General features: G+C 31.3%; 1 protein-coding gene across 1 annotated transcript; it reads right to left on the bottom strand.

Moving 5' to 3' along the window:
• Window positions 1–2,083: 2,083 nt before the first annotated feature.
• LOC134265283 (homeobox protein unc-4 homolog) lies at window positions 2,084–9,616 on the bottom strand. Its single transcript, XM_062747522.1, has 3 exons — window positions 9,262–9,616; window positions 8,679–8,854; window positions 2,084–3,120 (listed from the first exon to the last, which is right to left on the bottom strand). The coding sequence occupies exons 1-3, from the start codon at window positions 9,572–9,574 to the stop codon at window positions 2,377–2,379; spliced, it is 1,233 nt and encodes a 410-aa protein (XP_062603506.1). The 5' UTR covers window positions 9,575–9,616; the 3' UTR covers window positions 2,084–2,376.
• Window positions 9,617–19,153: the final 9,537 nt, after the last annotated feature.

Genomic DNA, 19,153 nt, shown 5'->3' on the forward strand with positions numbered 1-19,153 from the left:
GCGTACATAGTGTAAATAAATACCACGCGGAAAAAAGTATGTCTACAGTATTTGAGGGGTGAGGGATATTTTTTAATGCTACTGTAAATTCGAGTCGTATTATGTGATGTAAAAATAAACGTTTAGCGAAGCAGTGTCCTTGCATTTTACATTTTTAAGATGTATTGTCATGTTCTTCCAGTCCAATTCTAGCGCAAAAAAGTGAACAGTACGAATAATGAATTTACTCAGTACCGAAAAGTAAATTTTTAAATGGTTTATAATTTTATTTTCCGAGCCGAATGTTACATGCGATAAATTTTTACCATATAATATTTTTAAAGTACATTGTCTATATTTCTTTCTGTTGTGTTGTCGAAACAAGATATCTCTTACCTGTGATAAAACTAAATCACAATTGTTTACTTTTCACCATAAAGTCCGTGTTTATTTACACACTAGCGATTTTCAAGAATTTACTGTTCTGCATGTTCTAGTGGGTGTTTTCCCATTTTTCCAAGGTGCTTGCGTTTACTGCATGATTGCTAAATCTACGTGGAGTGTTCTTCCCCGTTTTGTCCCCTGAACAATGTGACTTGTATGGAATATTGAACGCGTCTCCATTCAGTCTAGAAATATACGTTATCTCTGGCAAAAGTTTCCTTATCCATCAAATATTTTATGCAATGCGAAGAATTCGGATTTATCATAACTTTTCCTTTGATTTTCATCTCTAATCCATCAAATGATACAATATAAAGAATGAGGAGCAGACACTGTGAAAAGCATGTGATTTACACTAAAAAAGAATTAAGTTTAGGTAGCAAAATAGTGGTAAAATACACCATTTTAAAGTTGCTTTAAACAACTAAAAGTTGTTTTTATTGTAATTGCTTCGAATAGTTCTTAAAATGTTTCTTAACCTCTTGCAACTCATTATTTTTTTTTTTTTTGGATAATACATTTTTAATTCTGATAAATTATTTAAAGAGTTCCTTTATATTATTGTAAAGATAATAATTTATTTCGATTAAGACGTATTTCAACTTTTTTGTTCTCATTTTCAAGTAATTATCTCATTCCTTTGCCCTCAGAAAGTCATTTTGCATGCATACTGCAGTTCCTCATTGTTAAACCTTTTCCAACAATAAATCATTTATGGGGAATTATATTCTTTGTTTGATAATTGGTTACATAATTTCATATTTCTCCTCTGACTAATTTCTACTGCCTACTCTTATTTCTAACAATTAGACTCATCCCTTTTAACTCTAATACTGGGTCGTTTTATTTTGAAAATTAATGAATAAATTTAAAGAATCTTTGTAAACCAGGAGGCAGTTTGTATAAGAGTAAATTGTACCAGCCCATGTCATACAAGTATGACTTGAATAACGATAAAATGTACTTCTTACAGTTTTTTTTTTAAATCAGACAATTTTCCCATGAAAAGGACCATCTTATTCTTCAAATGTCATATATAACGTCAAGCGGTTTGATACGTTTTGACGTAAGTCATTGTGACGTAGGAAAAACATTATACACTAAATAATTGCATGTTACTAACAATATTTGTTGTTTAACCTCTTTTTTGAATTTTTTTTTCACTCATATAGAGACGCCGCCATTTGCCAGTGGATAGCTGCAAAATTATTCCTCTACTCGGCACCCATGACCATTGAGCATGTGGGATCTTTTTCGTGTCAGCACCTGCTGCGACGTTTTATACGGTCTCATACGAAGGACCGGTCTCCACGCCCCACAATGACATTCAAAATTATATTATTTGATGACATATTTCAACTATGATATAATTCAATTATTTTACTCTAATTTTCAACTAATACTGTCTTTACAAAATGTCATTTTGCGTACAAACTGTTCTCCTTCAGTATGAACTCTTCATTTTACCAATATCGTGTGTTGCACCATATAATGCAATAATTTTTCAAAATGATGTAGCGGCATCATGAAACTTGCTAGTATATTTGGATTAATTCTACTCATTACGCTATTTCTAAAATATCAAAATATATTTCATTTTTCTAAACCACTTAAGGAATGGTATAAAACAATATGAAAGAAACAAATACACAATCACATATCTGTTTTAATGTTAACATTCATATGAACATAAATAATGTTTCCTTATCTATTCCAAGGAAATTAGATAATTTCTGGGTTACACCATGCGTAACACTATACAAAAGCGACTTACAATCAAAGCATTGCACTAGCCCTCCAGAAGCAAGAGGCTGGAAATGTAGTCAAATGTTATGATAATTGATACAATTGATATTTTATCATGGGAATGAATCGGTAACTCGTTTCCTCTATTGTATTCAGATAAATGGAAAGAAATTACAAGTTAATACACATTGTATTGAGTAGCTGATGCTATGAGCAGGGGTCAGAATTGCTACAATGTCGAGGTGATTTTTCGACTTCTTCCTCCGCATCACTAAATTGTTCCACGTTGATATGACTGTCTTCGTTTGAGGAGTTATTTTCATGTACTGATTCGTCGTCAGAATTAATTGACATTTCATCATCAGATAAAGGGCCATGCGATCTTTGTTCCACGATAAATCCAACTGGCTGTGTAATTGGAAACAAAGGCATCATGCCCAAACCAAGAGCATTAACTGATTTGCTTGCCTGAACACGGGGATATTTTGAGTTGGGTCTTCTGCCACGAGGAACTTTTGAAGCTTCTAAAAGACTGTCTATGCTAAATGAACATTTTCTATTTTCCTGATCTGAAATTTGGTCTTCCTCATCCTCTTCGTCATGTTCCATGTTATCGCGGTTAGAAACTTCTGAATTGTCATTGCAACTTGAAATGGACGACGTATTAGACACATCTGTTTTTGACTGTGGAGTTTCGGATTCTGAAAGTCTGTTAAATGGACCTTGTTTTTGATCTTGCATTTGTTTTCTCCTTTCTTCAAGCTTTCGGAGTCTCTCTTCCTGTTTCCTTTTCTTGCGTTCTAATTTTTCTTGCTCTCTGCGGTTGATTTCATCGGGGTCCATTGGTTCGCCACTGCAGGTCTGTGGATGAGCATTGTGCGCAGGGCGGCCTGGTCCTTTCTTTGTGTTTTCCTTCTTTCGCCATTTGGCTCTTCTGTTTTGAAACCAAACCTGCAGAAAAATAGAAAGAAAAATAAATGACACTTACTCACTAAATTAAATTAATCAAACTTGGACCTAAATGACACAAATGTCAAAAAAGAATGAAATATCTAATACTTAATTTCCTTTCTTTGTGGGAATTTAGCTTATTGTACACAAAGGTGTCAAAAAAAAAATGATAATTTAATTTTCATATATTTTTTAGAGAATACACAAAACATTTAATTAAATTGTCAAGGAGGTATTTTATCAAAATGTAAGGTTCGTAGACAAGTATTTTCAAGTTGATCTCGTTTTATCTTTATGGCATAGGATAATCATGGTCGATTGAATGGGTAGTGGTTTAGATGTTTTATCAGTCCTAGTAAATTCTTTCCCTCGCAATTCAACAATAGAGTATGCTTTGAAACACTTAAATTTCCTATGTAGCTTTGGGTCGGCATTTTGTGTTAAAAGTAATTAGCAGTAATTTCACTGAAATATTCTTTCAATTTCCCTCATTTTTTCTCAGTGTAAATGTCTCTCCGAGGAAATAAAATTTAAATGAAGCATAATGATAGCACTAATGATACTGTAGATCACATATTGATAGAAGGTTCACAGTCGACACGTATTGAGTGGATAAACGCAGCCTTCCATGTCACGGTGCTGGTGAGCGGTTGCGTGTGTGGAGGAGCTTAACCATGCTCATGACAAACTGACTCCAATCATTCGTTTCCAATTGTCGACATATTTGATTTTCCTAAAGGTGACGGGAATTTCACTTTTCAATTTAACAATTTTCTATTTTTTCTTTCGTCATTTTTGATATTTTAAAGGGTGTATAATCGAATTTTAACAATGAAGAGGCGAATTTTTTTAAAATGAATTGTCATACCAAATATATCCATATCCACTATAAAGGATATATATGTATTTAGTAACATTTCATCATTTTCATATACGAATAAATGCTTTTATTACTAGAGATCATGTTTTATGGAAATTTAAATTATTTTTTGTTATAGTAAACACGATTTACAAGTCAAGTTTGTAAGAAAAAGAGAGAATAAACTTTGTGAATAAAATTTGGGGTAATGTGAGAAAATTTTAAAATTAAAAAAAAAGCCATTTATTTTGTTGCGATTGTGATAGTGTTGTTGTCATAAACGCTGTTTAATTTAGTGAGATTATACATCTTTGAATGCAGCCCTTAATCGTTTTTTCCCCTCAACCTAAGACGCGCGGTGCTGCGAAGTGTAACCTAAAAACTTTTAGAGGTATATTCATTCCGTCCATGCTGAAATAAGTACGCCATATTTTAATTGAATTAAGTCCACATCTGGGCAGATGTTGTGTCGTGAAATTATGGGTTTAAACCAAAAACTTAAACAGCATGCAGCCTATGCCTTGTCAAGCTTATCCGGAAAACTACAGCCTACCCGTCCTAGCACCACATGGTCGGGGGAGATGGCCAATTATTTAGTGATTTATGGGACGTCCAAGACGTATTATTTACTTTATCAAGTAATTTGTATGTTGTTAACGAGGTAAAGGTATTTATTTGTCAGATTATATGGTAATTCATGAAGTTTAAGACTCTTTTATTGCATATTTGGTTATCTTATTAAGACGTTAAGGTTTATTCAATCCGAAATTCATACGCACCCGATTGACTGTGGACAATTTTTAAACTTTTTATTTATTTTGAATAGGCGTGTCATCCTTAGAATTATTTTTAGATTCTTTGTTTTGATTTAGTCATCATGTTCCGCTTTCTTTTAAATTTTTGACTTCATGTCAATCGGTGTATTCTTTTAATAAAAAGAGATGATATGCATATCAATGGCTCAAAAAACTTTGTTGTTAAAAATGTCGGAAGTTTTAAATTTTGCTATTCATTAGCATACGTCCTATCACCCACTCTATGTTGTATTTCAATTAAAAATTTTACCTAATCAATATTCAAATAACGTTCTCTACGTATGTGCATTGTTGTTTCTTTTTACTTAGGTGATTTATATGTAATATTAATTGAGAAATTTTCAGAAATAAACCAGAAGATAATAAAAATTTAGTTTCTCCCAAAAATCCTCGTAGTAGAGAAAGTGTGGCAGTTTTATCAATGAAGAATGGATAGAATTTATCACAACTTTTTGTAGATGTAAAATTAACACAAAACTCGCTCGTCAATATATGCTCATTAGAGACTAGGTCTGGTTTAATTATTCATCATCGATTATGAGTATTTCCTATTTCTTAATTCCTTATAATTCAGTATATTTATTGTTACACTAGTACTCTGATGCATCGTATGAAACAAGAAAGAAAGAGCTTGAAACAGGTTTTTTTTTTTAAAGTTGGATTATAGAATTAAATTTTAATAATAAAATTACACATGAATCTCAAAAACAAATTTGTACACGATTAAGATAGCAAAGAAAAAAACTCAACTAAATAAATCTAATAAATTTATTTTAAATAAATATTCATTTTTCCCAATTAAAACGTTTTGTATCAATTATTATATAGCTTAATTTTTGTCGCGTGGTGATTTATTGTTCAAAGAAAAGAAAACTAAACATAGGCAGGCGTCAGTAAAAGGTAAATAGAATAAATTCAAACATAATTTATAAATCTTCATTATCCCGTAAAAGCCATTACGATGCTAAGCTCTTTGACCATCGTTGATACGGCAGAACAAATAGCAGGTAATGTGACAAGACCGCACCGGTGCGAGGTCTGTTCAAAGACCTACCGAGGCTTCTGGTGTGAACGCGAACAAACAGATTAACCCCAGCATTGCTCCTTAAAATCATGTGCGCAAATACTATAGAGTAAAGGAGGAAATAATGCTTTATTTTCTAGGAGGTTTGGCTGGTGGTGTGTACTCAGTGAAAAAAAAAAGAAACGCCGAAAATTGAACTTAAAATATGAATTGAAACTAAGAAATAAATAAAATTGGGAATAAATAGTTATTTTACGGTTTTGGAGTATAAAATCAATGAAAAAATAAAAAGGTTTTTAATGTTTACTGAATTCAGGAATATACTATATATAATGGAGAAAAGTGGTTCTTCATATTATAAAACATAATGTCAAAATAATAGGGATATGTGCATTGCATAAAAAATTATTTCAAAATTAATTTAGAGCTTTCAGGAGCAATGACCTAATCGAACTGACAAACTTAAAAAACAAAGACCCACTGACAAGTTATTTTCCATTTGGATGAGATAGGAAGAAAGAATTTGGCGAATTGTACCAAGTTCTTCAATATTTGACACAATCTTAATGAGCGTTAATTGTCAAACACCCGTTTTAACACTTTTAGTTAACGCAGCGATTAGTCACCCATATCTAACATGAAGACTATGGAAACAAAAGAAAAAGATCGGAGATAAAGGAGTGCTATGTAGCGATTGGTCTGTGCCAACAATCTCGACAGCCTCATTTGTGGTTCAATTATTTTACAAGAATTTGATGCCCTTTTTTGGCGGCGCCTCGTTTTCGATACTCTTCCTGTCGAGAATTGTTTCAATCAACCTCCAAAATTTGTTTCCGGAGAGAAGCAAAGTACCGAAGAAATTCGAGGGGGATTTTTCGGAAAATTGCATCTCTACAGACATAACAATTTCCTTTCCACAAAAAAAGATGATAAAATAGAGGAAACGATCAGAAAACAAATAGATTATTATCGTCGGAATTAGACGTAGCGAAGAAAAAAGGGAAAAGACAACCGTATATAAATGAATTGTTTGTAATATTTATTGACACAAATAGATCGGCATGAGATCCGATACTTTTCTTTTTATTGTGGTTTTGGTCCTGTCAATAATACTTAATTAAGCGTATCAATTAAATAATTTACATAAATTAGAATATATTTAGAAACAACGAAACATATCAATAGAAATTATGTTGTTGTTTTTTTTTTCTGGCAACATTCATTTTAATATTTTTTTCTATTCCTTTAAGTTATTTCTTTATACCTTCATAGAGTTTTCCCTACTTAATAGATGAAGATAAGATTTAATTAATCATCATAACAGTGTACATCCTTTTCCCCAAATCACTCAATCAAAATATATTGTATCAATTATAGGAACAATACTTGTACAATACTTTCTTTGAGATATATTATGTAACATTACTAAAAAATATTTATCATTTTTAAGCCGGGGGTGCAATTACAGAAACATGTATGGATACCGTCTTAATTTCACACCAGTCTATGTCAATAAATCGCGCAGAGTGTGAATTTTTACATGTACCGTGTCGCGTTCGCCGCGCACCGCTCAACACTTCAAGAAGAACCGCGAAGACATACATGATTTCCTATCATTGAACACATTATCTATGACTATCCTCTGGTCATAATATGATCAATAAAAAATATGTATCAATTATTGGTTAGGACATTGATGAAATGGATAGATCAATTGAAAACCTTTCTTTATTGCAGTAATCTGTCATTGCGGCGATAAAAAGAGTATATTTTTGCATTCCAGGCGCACTTATGTATGCGTTATTCCATGAAGATGATATTGTTCTCTGATTGATCTCTTACGACCCTAATTAATTTGCCTGTGACTGATTAAATAGTTTCCTCGTTTTATTGGTCATTGTTTTACGAGTCTGGACCGTCCCGTGTCACTTACAAAAAGCACATGGTGACATTGATACCACAAATCGAATTATTATTTTCTAAGACACTTTGGGCTTTCGTAAGGCCATATGAATGCCGTTTTTTGGAACGCTGAATATCAGTAGTTTTGCGACACAAGCATGTTTTAAAAAAAGTATCAGGTTTTTAATAAATTCAATATTTATCTTCCTCAGATATAAAATAATCTTTTTTAAAAAAAAAATAAAGCTGAAAAATACATTTGGATGCATCTGCTGATTTTATTTTGAAAGCAGAAATTAATATTAAATGAAACTGAAGAAAGAACCTTTTAGAGTGAAATTCCAAATTATAGCTTTTAGTTGATTTTTGAAGACGAAAATTGGTTGCTATAACCAGCTTTGATCTACGGGGCCATACCCTATTATCCACGCCAGTTTGCAACCCTTACGCCTCTATCAGAAGTGAGACTACCAGGGCGTAAATATTTTTTTAAAATTTAAGAAGATTTGAAAATGAACAGAAATAATGATATCTGATTGGGTAAATTAGTTTTCTTAAGTGCTACATTTTGTGTCTTTCATAATATTTATTTTCAAAACAATGTTATAGAAATTAATAAATTATATATTTATAAAAGATTTATAAAATTTTAAAAATTCTTCCTAATTAAGCCTAACCAGTTGAACGAAACGTTTCCTTGAAAATAGACTCTGAGAACATATAAAACGAAATATATTTTTTTTAATTCGCATTTTACTGAATTGCTCTGATTTCTGTCTGTCTTTTTTTTATATATCTAAAAATGAAATCTAGGACTTCGAATTTATATGACGGTTATTATTTAATTATTTTATAAATCGGCGTAGATACAGTATTAAGTTAAATTTTGTAACAGATGCCTTATGCCACAGATGTGCTGCACTAGTACTTTACAGTGAGTTCAAACCAAAACACGCACCTGCACTCGGGACTCCACGAGGTCCAGTCTCAGTGCCAGGGCCTCCCTCATGAAAACGTCAGGGTAGTGGCTGTCCTGGAAGGCCCGTTCTAACTCCTCCAGTTGCCAGCCTGTAAAATTTGTCCTCGTTCGTCGACGTTTTGCTGCAGCACTTTCTCGGTCGTCATCACTTGAATCTGAAGTAATAAAAAAATAATATATTTGAACATTATTCTCTGTTCATTAGTTTTGCTATGTAAAAATTATGAAAGCATTTAAAAAATAATGTGTTATATTTTTTTAGTTCTGATGCACTTTAATTTTGCTTGTATCATGCTTGAAAATTTATTTCAATTTGAAAGGTTAAAAATTAACGTGATGATTTACAAGTGACGTGCTGAAGATAGAATGTTTCAGAACATAAATGTCAATCATTGTTTCTGCATAATAATAACGTAATTTTTTTAATACCACTGTTATTTAGAGAATTGGGTAAATGTCATATTTTTTCAGTAAGAAATACAAACAAGTAATAGTAATTTTTTTCATTATATAATTTTAAAAATTATTTTATATAATTCTAAAATGATTTTGCCAGACTTACCTGGGGATTTGACCGAACTTTTAGCGGAGGGGCTTCCTAATGGAAGAGAGGAGTTAGAATTTCTAGAGGTGGGGGAGGATGCTGACATCAACCCCTCTATGTACGCTCCGTGTCCCCCAGAATGAGAACCAAAGTCAATTCCGTACGGATTTCCGAATCCCAGGGATGCAAACGGCCCCCCAAAATGCGCTGCATACCCGGAAAGAGTGGATAGTAGCCCGTACCCGTGGGCATAGCGAGCATCAAGCATACCCAGAGGTCCAGCACTCATGTTTCTTTGACCGTTTCCACTTCGTTCACAACAATATAACATATCCTAACACCTCACACTATATTGATAGTTAACTGGTGTTGGTGACATTATACAGTCGGACCGTAATGAATAATGAGATTTGCCGACAGCCAATCAGATTGCAGCTCCTTGATTTCTAAGTGAAGTGGGAGGGAAAGTTGATCAGTAAATTACATATGCATATCGTCTCGGCATGTCCTCTAGCCGTCCGTTTACATTGTAGTAAAATCAAAGTCGATCGAGTAGATTGATTGATTGACAGCGAGTTAAACAGAACGCTAATTGTAAAGCACACGATATATAAATGCTTCATTAAATGACCTTAAAACTAGATTAAAAATATCGTTTTTCATACTTTTAAAACTTTCAAAAAAATATATATTAACTGCCACCAGGGCGACTATGACCGCAAAAATATATAAATTAATTTTACAACGGTTTAAATTTGAATAAAAATCATATTGTTCTCTGTTTTATTTCAAAGTTCTATTAAAGTATTTTATCTCTAAAACATCCAAAATATTTAGTAAATTCGATTACTGTGTATTCCTGCTGAAAGCAAGGTAAGACTATCTAAATAGAAATCAGTTATAATTTTCTATGGGCGATATAATTAAATATTTGTAGAAGGCAATGGAAACCTACGTCGGTTTTATGGTAAAATCTCACAGATAAGGGAAAAAGGCTAACGCTTGTTAAACACCGTGGTGTGTTTTTTCCCAGTGGGCAAAAGTTGATAGAAAGCACATCCCAGGTGATAGGATTAATTCTACATCTCATCTGATCTTTACATTGTCTGGAATTTATTTTCCCTTATAACGGTCCATAGGTGTATTGCTCTGACGCGTGTAGATAAAATTATATGTATAAAAAAAATGCCCAAAGTGAATTTGATACACCTTTGAAATTAGACGAAATTCAGAAACAATGGAAAGGTTTCTTTTTAAAAGGGTTTGACGAGAGGCATGTCAGATTGGAGCATTGTAAGTGGGTAGCTAGTGGTTCAATTACAGGACATTGAAGTGTAGCTCAATTATTGGGTTCTTTTGATCACACGAATTTAAGTAAACATGGTCATACGTCGGCCTTGGTCCTTGTGGTCGTGTCTTTCCGGCGCTAAATTTGCTCACATACTGGTTGTAAGGAACAATTAATCGAGATCTTGCTCTTTGGATAATGGCATGAAGTAATATGTATTTACCATGATATTAGAATTATTTGATGACGGATGAAAATAAATGAGTGTGAAATGCATAGCTATTGCCACATTAAATGATTGGTATTGACAAGGTTCTTACCATTTATAACAAAAAGATTTCTCTAATTGTTGTCAGTGTTTTAAAGACTCCTAATCAAATAAAAATCCATTAAAATTTCATCTTCATTTGAAAACATTCATAGGGAAATGATTTGATACAGATAGCATATAAATATTTAATCAAATTACTTTTGTTTTTAAGTAGATCGATTGAAATTTGACGTTTATTGCTATAGAAATCATAATTAATAAAATTGATTAAGTAATGTGTACATTTTTCTCTATAGATATTGCCAAATTTTATTGCAGTCATCCAAATAAAAAATGATAAAAGAGTTTTAAAAGGGTGAAAATGCGTACCAGAATATGAGTCCACGTTTCAACACATTCTATCGGGTGATTTGCGCAATATTTCATCAATAATGTAATCTTTTTAGATAAATTAAGAAAGTGGACAATCAAATCAAATGAAGTGTGAAACAATATGACACTTGAACAGGTCGTTGTTGGCTTTAGGGTATTGAATGGCTAATCGCATACGGGCCCGTGAAATTACATGTTTCATTAACTTTCTCTACATACGTTAATATTCTACAGTCCCTTTTGATCTGCTACAAAACAAATTAGGAACCATGTCGAAAAGATCCCGGTTCATCCTTTTCTTTTGATATACAATTTATGCTTTCCATTTCATAACCCATATTATCTGAAATTAATTGCGATATCAATAAAAATACTATCAAAACCCAAACGATAATGTCTCAATCCTACCAGAATTTAAAACAAATAATTAGCTCTCGAAATCAAAGTCAGAAAAAATAAAATATTGCTTCCCTACAAACTTTTGAAATTTGCTGGAGAAATAATTGTTAATCAGGATATTAGAGTTTTTGGACTAGGGCTCTTTTAAACAGTCAGGCAAATGCTCGAGATAATGCTAAATTCAAACAATAGTTCTATTTCCTGGGGAAGCTTCAGACATAAAATATCGATATCTATTTTCAAGAAATCATTGCATCTTTTATTGTAAGCACTGCAAATTATCTTTTTAAGTTAAATTGCAAATTTACAAAATAAGGTTTATGAAAGACTGATATTTAGAGAGTAACTGTATATAGGTATCTTTTTTTCTCAGTGGACATTTTCCCTCTATATGTTCATTTTTTCTGGGGAACCTTTCAGTAATCTTTTCAGCTAACTCATGACTAATAAAGTTAGGTTCATCATCAGTATCCTTATTCGTATATGGACGAGGGAAGAGGAACTGTTAGCGTTAATAAAATGTAATATAAGTAACCAATTCGAAGCATATCTTAAGGATTTTAACATTTTATTTTTCATTCCGCCAAAATTTAGGATTAAATAGTACATGTATATACCTAAAAGGTTTTTTTTAAAAAGAAAAATATTGTTAAATGCCTATTTTAGCAGCAAATATGTTTACCTCATCAGATCTGAATGATTTTAGTAAAATTCAAAATTTTAAAGTGCATAATTTTTAATCAAGGATTAATTTTTTTCTGTTCTTCTCTTAAAAGCTTGACCAAACTACATATTTTAATGAAAAGGGGGGTAATGTTACGTTAACGTTTAATAAATTTATTTTAAAAGTTTTAGAAATATATGAAGTTTTTAATATATTTTTTCTGGAAACATACCCCAGAGTCTATTTTTAAATTTAACATAATTAACAATACCTAATCAAATTTTAATTTTAAAAAATTTGAAAAAATTGACTAAGCGAAGGAGATGAGAACATATGTTTGTGGTACAGTGTATTTAAACTACTATGATACATGCCATTTCAACAACAGAGCACAACAGTAAGCCGTAAGTCAAGACCTGTTTTTTTTCTATATGGTCTTGATACTGATATTCTTTTGCCTTTAAACACTTAGCTTAAAATTGTTTTTGGCGGTTTACAATCATTCCCATCCTTCCCAAAATATTCACTACATTGTAACTTAAAGTTATTTTAGTTGTTAACCATTTGAAATAAATTTCACCTTTCTTTTTTATTTCATGAAAGATTTCTTTACATTATTATTATATGACAAATGCGTTGTAATGAAAGAAAGTTGAGAGAACTTAACAGTAATCTTTTTTAAGATTTAGAAAATCATTTTAAATCAGTTGAAGTGCAAGAAACAAGAGTTCGTAAATAAGATATTCATGAATTTGTTTATCAAAGTATTTGAAAACATTTTTAAAATACGTAATACATTGACTATGACTCAGAAAAATACATCACCACGTCATAAAAGCAAATGATCTTATAAAAATTATTGATGGGCAAATAATATGACATTGTAAAAATTACAATTGAATTATTAAAGTATTAAATCACTGTTATTTTTTTTTTCACGTAACAAACAAATCCAACGTTGTTTGAAGCATTCTTATGCAGATTGTAAATTTTTGCAAGAATGTTTTAACAAAATAAATCCTCCTATATGATCAGCATCATTAGTTATTTTTCTTAAATACCTATAAGGGAGAGATGCTACTAAATGAAAATTGGATGCCTTGATTGGTAAATGTATGAATTTTTTAAACTTAATGTTATAGTAAATGATGCATATAAAACGATTATCTGAAATGTATAATACCTCTCTTTTTACCGAAATCCTTATAATCCTAATTACTTTATATTATAACTTATTATTATTGAAAGATATTCAATGAAAATGAAAACTTTTGAAAACTTTTTACCCCCAAAAACATTTTAATACATAGTATACAGAAGGATTGATTTGTATTTTTAAGATAGCTGTTTAAAGAACAACTGCAGGATGTTTTTTGGATAATATTTCTTCAGAATATTAGGCTTGCATCCATAAGTAGCAACGAAATACGTTTCAACAGTCCTTTCTGTGTGCTTTAGTCAGAAAAACGACTTCATTGGTGTTGACCATATATCTGTCAATGGCACAATTTATGACCGATATTACTGCGACCAGACGATCGTTTGATATTAATTGTGCACAATCTGCACCGCTAGGTGTTGGCATGGAGACGGGACAGCTCATCACTGACCCAATTTTACCGTTCTAACATGCTATTCTGGACATAAGGCATATTTTATTAACCATATACAATAATTTTCTCAATTATTTATGATAACTGAATAGATTATGACCAGGATACATTCAATTATGTTTTTGTTGACACAGTTATTGTTGGAAGAATGTCCAAGATATGTAATAATTATTACTTGACCACCGAGAGAGAGAGAGAGAGGGGGGGGGGGGAGAGCATTAAGCCAACTAACAAAATTTCTGGCTAAAATGTATATAGAATTTCATAAAACCTTCAAATAGAAGTCAAGTATAATAGTAATGGCAATGCATATAATATATATTCATTGTATGAAATTCTACCATACTGTACTTACACATAATATTAGCGCCAATAATTTACAACGCCAAAATCTTATATTTCAACAAAATTAATTGAATAATGAATCCTTTCCACGTTTAGAATTCATAATATTTTTTAGCAGAATATTTGAGATTTTGCTTTTCATTTTACGCCTTAACGCATAAATCAAACTTCAAACAAATTTTAAATATCTACCTATTTTAGGCGTGAAAAAATCACTTTATCTATCATTTTATATGATTGATTTTTCCGTAATTTTATGGGTTAAAAAAGAAAGTTTTAACTCGAAAATACTTGTTTTCTCTCCATTTAATTAATAAACCGCAATATCAGTAAATCGTTTTGCTTTGTTTCGTAGAAACAAATTAGGTTATGTATTGTTCTTGTTTAAAAGTACAAGAAGAAAAATGTGGGAAATACTTGACATTTTCCTTGAGTTGTTTTTAATTTTTTTTTTTATTTATTTGTTTGTACACTGTATTAATCATTGAGGATGAAATCATTGATGAATTATTTAATTTTCATTCCTCGCTCTGTGCAATACCTACGTTATAACCATGGACAATTTATTACAATGGTATAATCAACAACTAGTGATTTTTCGACCAAATGGATCTATGCTGCATTATTAAACTTCATCAATATATTACACATTCAGATACATAGCGGGTTCCAGTAAATGGTCTATGAAGTTTCCCTCTTTACTCCTCACTAAAATATTTAAATCAGTGAAGAACTTCAGGGGCCAGTTTCACAAAGCTGTCTTATGACTAAGATCTGTCAGAAAATTTATATAGCTGTTTCACAAAACTGTCATATCTTATGATAATCTTAAGATCTATCAAAATCTTAAGACAACTAGATACATGTCTTAAGTCTAAAGTGTAACTGGTGACAGTATATAGTTTGGCTAAAAACCTAAGGATATTTAAAGATAAACGATTTTTAGTGATAGAACAATCTTTTGGACTATATTAGGCCAGACGGAACGATGACCCCCCCCCCCCCTCCGCAAAAAATAATTTGTAAATAAATAAAATAGAAAACCTAAAATGTACTACTTAAAATTTTTTTCTACTTTATTCATTTCAATGCATTTTTTGTTTGCTTGTGTCCCCTCCCAACAAAATACCCCCCCCCCCAATGCTTCTTAAGGCCATGCATGTACATTTATGTAAAATCCGTATCTCTGACATATGTAACTTTATTTAAAATTGTTCATTTGAATTCCATATCCCGCAAGAATATCACAATAACTATGACCGAGCATTGCTAATTTAAGCAGTTTTTAAGATGACTAAAGTAATTCCAGATCCTGTGTTCGAGATTCGTGTCATTTATTTATTGATAGGGTACATTAATGTCTTTTTAGTAAACAGAAATATATGCAATTCTAGGGATTAGATAAGTCCATAAAAGTAAAGAAAATACTTATATATAACCACACTTAATTTTCAGACGTTTTACTTTATTTTGTCACACTATGGTGATTTTCTTTAGAAATTAGAAAGTAAACATTTCATTCAGTCGAACAAAATTAGATAAAATCAAATAATTTTATTCTTGGGGTATCCCTCATTAATCTACCGGAATGTGTGATGTGTATGAAAATCATGCTGTAACATTTGATGCTGTATGTACATGCTTTCTTCCTTCTTTTTTTTAATAGTATTGAAATTATAACATTTTGATTGGAAATTTTTTTTTGTCCTTTCTTTTCTTCATCTGTTAGTATTGATATTTTGTTGCAGTAGTTGAAGCGTTTTAAAGACACCTACATCGAATTTTATGAACGAACTTTGAACACGATTTGGTGTTTCAAAAGGATTCATTGCTATAATCATTCATGAATTGCAAAGGTTCCGATACTCTAGTAGCTTTAATTAAAAAAAGCATCTGATAAATTTCGTCAGTAAGTACTATTTTTGAGCAAGAAGACATTTAAACATATTATATTCAATTATTTTTTTATGGTGATGAAATTAATTCAAATTTAATTTTTTGACCCAACCCCCGACATACACAAACACACCCTGATTACATTAAAGTTGATGCAATAAAATGTTTATGTTTTTTTTCCTAGGGTTTATCTGCAAAACTAAGGAAAGGCATCTAAACTTCGTGCATACATATAATTAACAAAAAATCCCTGTGAAATTGAAGAATGAAATTCGTCTTAAGATTTGTCTTAAGATTTCTTATACATAAGATAGTTTTGTGAAACAGCAGTGACAAATCTTATGATTGTCATAAGTCAGATCTTAAGATGATCGTAAGATCTATCTTAGGACAAATCTTACGATAGTTTTGTGAAACCCAGCCCAGGAGTACTGTACAGTTATATATTTGAAAATTTGTTTAAATCAGATTTGGATTATTTAAAACTCCAAATAACTTTTCGAAAATTCGAAATCACATTTTACCAAAATCAATAGCATTTAAAGGTACAACGTTTCAACACTTTACACAACCATTTCAATCGATGTTTTAAGGCCCAGGCTTATTGGCACAGTGGATAGCTGCTTTTTAAATAAAAAATGGAACTTGTTGATATACTTAGTACTTACCCCATCATTTGCAAAATTATTTTGTAAAAAAGGGATTTGGTTGTACACACAAATACTCTGAAGTTGATATTAAAGAAGGAAAGTGATTACAATTTCTGAATTACAATATCTTATGTAGATTTTGGAGATCATAAAGCTGAAATCACTTCTATAAAGAATTAGAAATTTCTTGCTGTGGCCTTCAATTCAACATTTATATATATACGTATCGTACACATCAATGAAGTCTTTATCTACAATTATGAATATTCATTTTCAGTCCTACGTTGATTCGATAAAACCCACTGAACTCGAAATGACAGATTCTGGGAGAGTCTGGCAAGTCTGTTTCATATATGGATATTTTACTAGAAAAAGACGTTAATGGACTGTTAACCCAACAAAAAACTTGATGTTATAACAAGAAAATTTATGTTATGCGTAATAACTTCCAAATTTTCCATCATTAACTTTCCTTATTTATCTAGCACTATATCATTATTACCTTGATATCGAGTTAAGTTGATTCCAAATGCAAGAGCATGCTCTGCATTCGAACAATTTCTCAATCGAGGCAAGCTTCTGACAAATAAGTTGATAAAACAAGGATACCAACAGTTTCGTTTCACGCCAACATTTCGCAAATTTTATGGTCCCTATAATGACCTTGTCAGCAATTATAATCTATCATGTAGTTGAATTAACGTTGACAGACGTTTTTGATACAAATTATTAGGCCATTATTTTCACACAGAATTGTCTACGTTTTTTTCTTGACAAGAAGCATGCAGCTCCATGGCTATGTACAGATCCCATTTCTGATGTGTTTACTGGCCCGTTTTGCTTCGCTTCTAGGTTGTTTTGTGACTTTTGAGCATGATTACTATTCATATTCGTTACCTTCACATTTCTAAAAATTCATTATGAAACATTGTACAAAAATGAAAACAATTGATATGACAATAAATTGATTTAACTTCGTGTTCGCATCTTTAAATTCTTTTAAAATTAATACTTAATAACACTTTGAAAAAAGCGATTAAGTAACTTAAATTATAAATGAACTTTTTCAAAGATCAAAATAAAAGTTTTAATGCCTAAAAAACATACAGCTTTTTATATCATCAGCTATACTTTCTAAAAATGGCATTGAATCGATAACACATTCACTGGTATGATGTCTGCAAGCACCAATTAATCTTTAGGTACAAGTATTACTGCTTTATAAATTTCCACCCATACTTATCTTCCAATTATTATAGGATATGCATGTTCATAATAGAAGACTGTCCTACCTGCATCAAAATCACATATACACATAGTCCAGACTCCTTGAAATAAATTCCAGAACTTTCTACTGCATGCATGCATTTATAACAGGTAAACTTTATATTGAGACGTAGGAAAAATAATAATGAGGTGAAATATTTGAAAGGAAGTCTTAAGATACATACAGAACGAGACATTAATTTCCATAATCAAGTTCATTCACGGAGTGAATAGGAATTTTTATGTTTGTAACCTTGTCATTGTCTGTTCCATATTGAACAATTTTACGCATACTACATCTAAGATTTTCATTTAATTAATATTCATTACTTAATTCTTGGTCAACCTAAATTCTGATCATGTACGATGTATTTTTTATAAAATAGCTGTAAACTGAATCAATCGTTATTAATTAAGCAAATAGAAATATTATTTAGGGACTAAATTGTAGAATAACTGCAATGTCAGCAATATTTTCTTACGGAAACCTTTTTTCCGATTTCAGGATATTTTCATGGATATATCCTAATAATAAAATCTCATTTAAAGTCAGGATTTCGAAAAGTCAATGCATAATTGTGACATTGACCTTATTTGCAGTATAAGCATGTCATTGGATCATATTTTGTCGAAATTTTTTCATAATAATTGAGACACATCCATAAGGTGTCAACTGGTAAATTCAAAACGTACAACATTACACTAAAACTGAATACAGAACTTCGCACAGAGATGTTGAGTTGCTTACAATTAGATATTTTAGTTTATGGATGTGTCAGCGCTGCTTTCACTAGCATTTTCTAACTCCTAAGACCTAAATTATCATGCTGTATTTCTGTACTTTATCGTATGAAGAGAGGATATTTGATGTTGATCCAACACTTTCGTTGAAATAAAAAAGAAACTTTTTGATGCCTCGAAATGAGTAAAAAAAATCGAATGGTACGAAAACAATATGAAATAGACGGAATTCGGAAAACGTTCACCTCTTGTGGATAGTCATCTTCATAAGTCCTTTCTAAACACGAGTAGTTTGAGATAAATTTTAATTGTTTGTTTGTTGATTTTAATGTCCCTCTGGAGAATTTTTCACTCACATGGAGACGTCATTTGCCGGGATGGGCCCGGAGCTCAAAAATTTATACC

Source organism: Saccostrea cucullata, unplaced genomic scaffold, assembly GCF_032062105.1.
Source record: "Saccostrea cucullata isolate Sc308-1 unplaced genomic scaffold, CSIRO_AGI_Scuc_v1 ctg157, whole genome shotgun sequence".
NCBI classification, from domain to species: domain Eukaryota; kingdom Metazoa; phylum Mollusca; class Bivalvia; order Ostreida; family Ostreidae; genus Saccostrea; species Saccostrea cuccullata.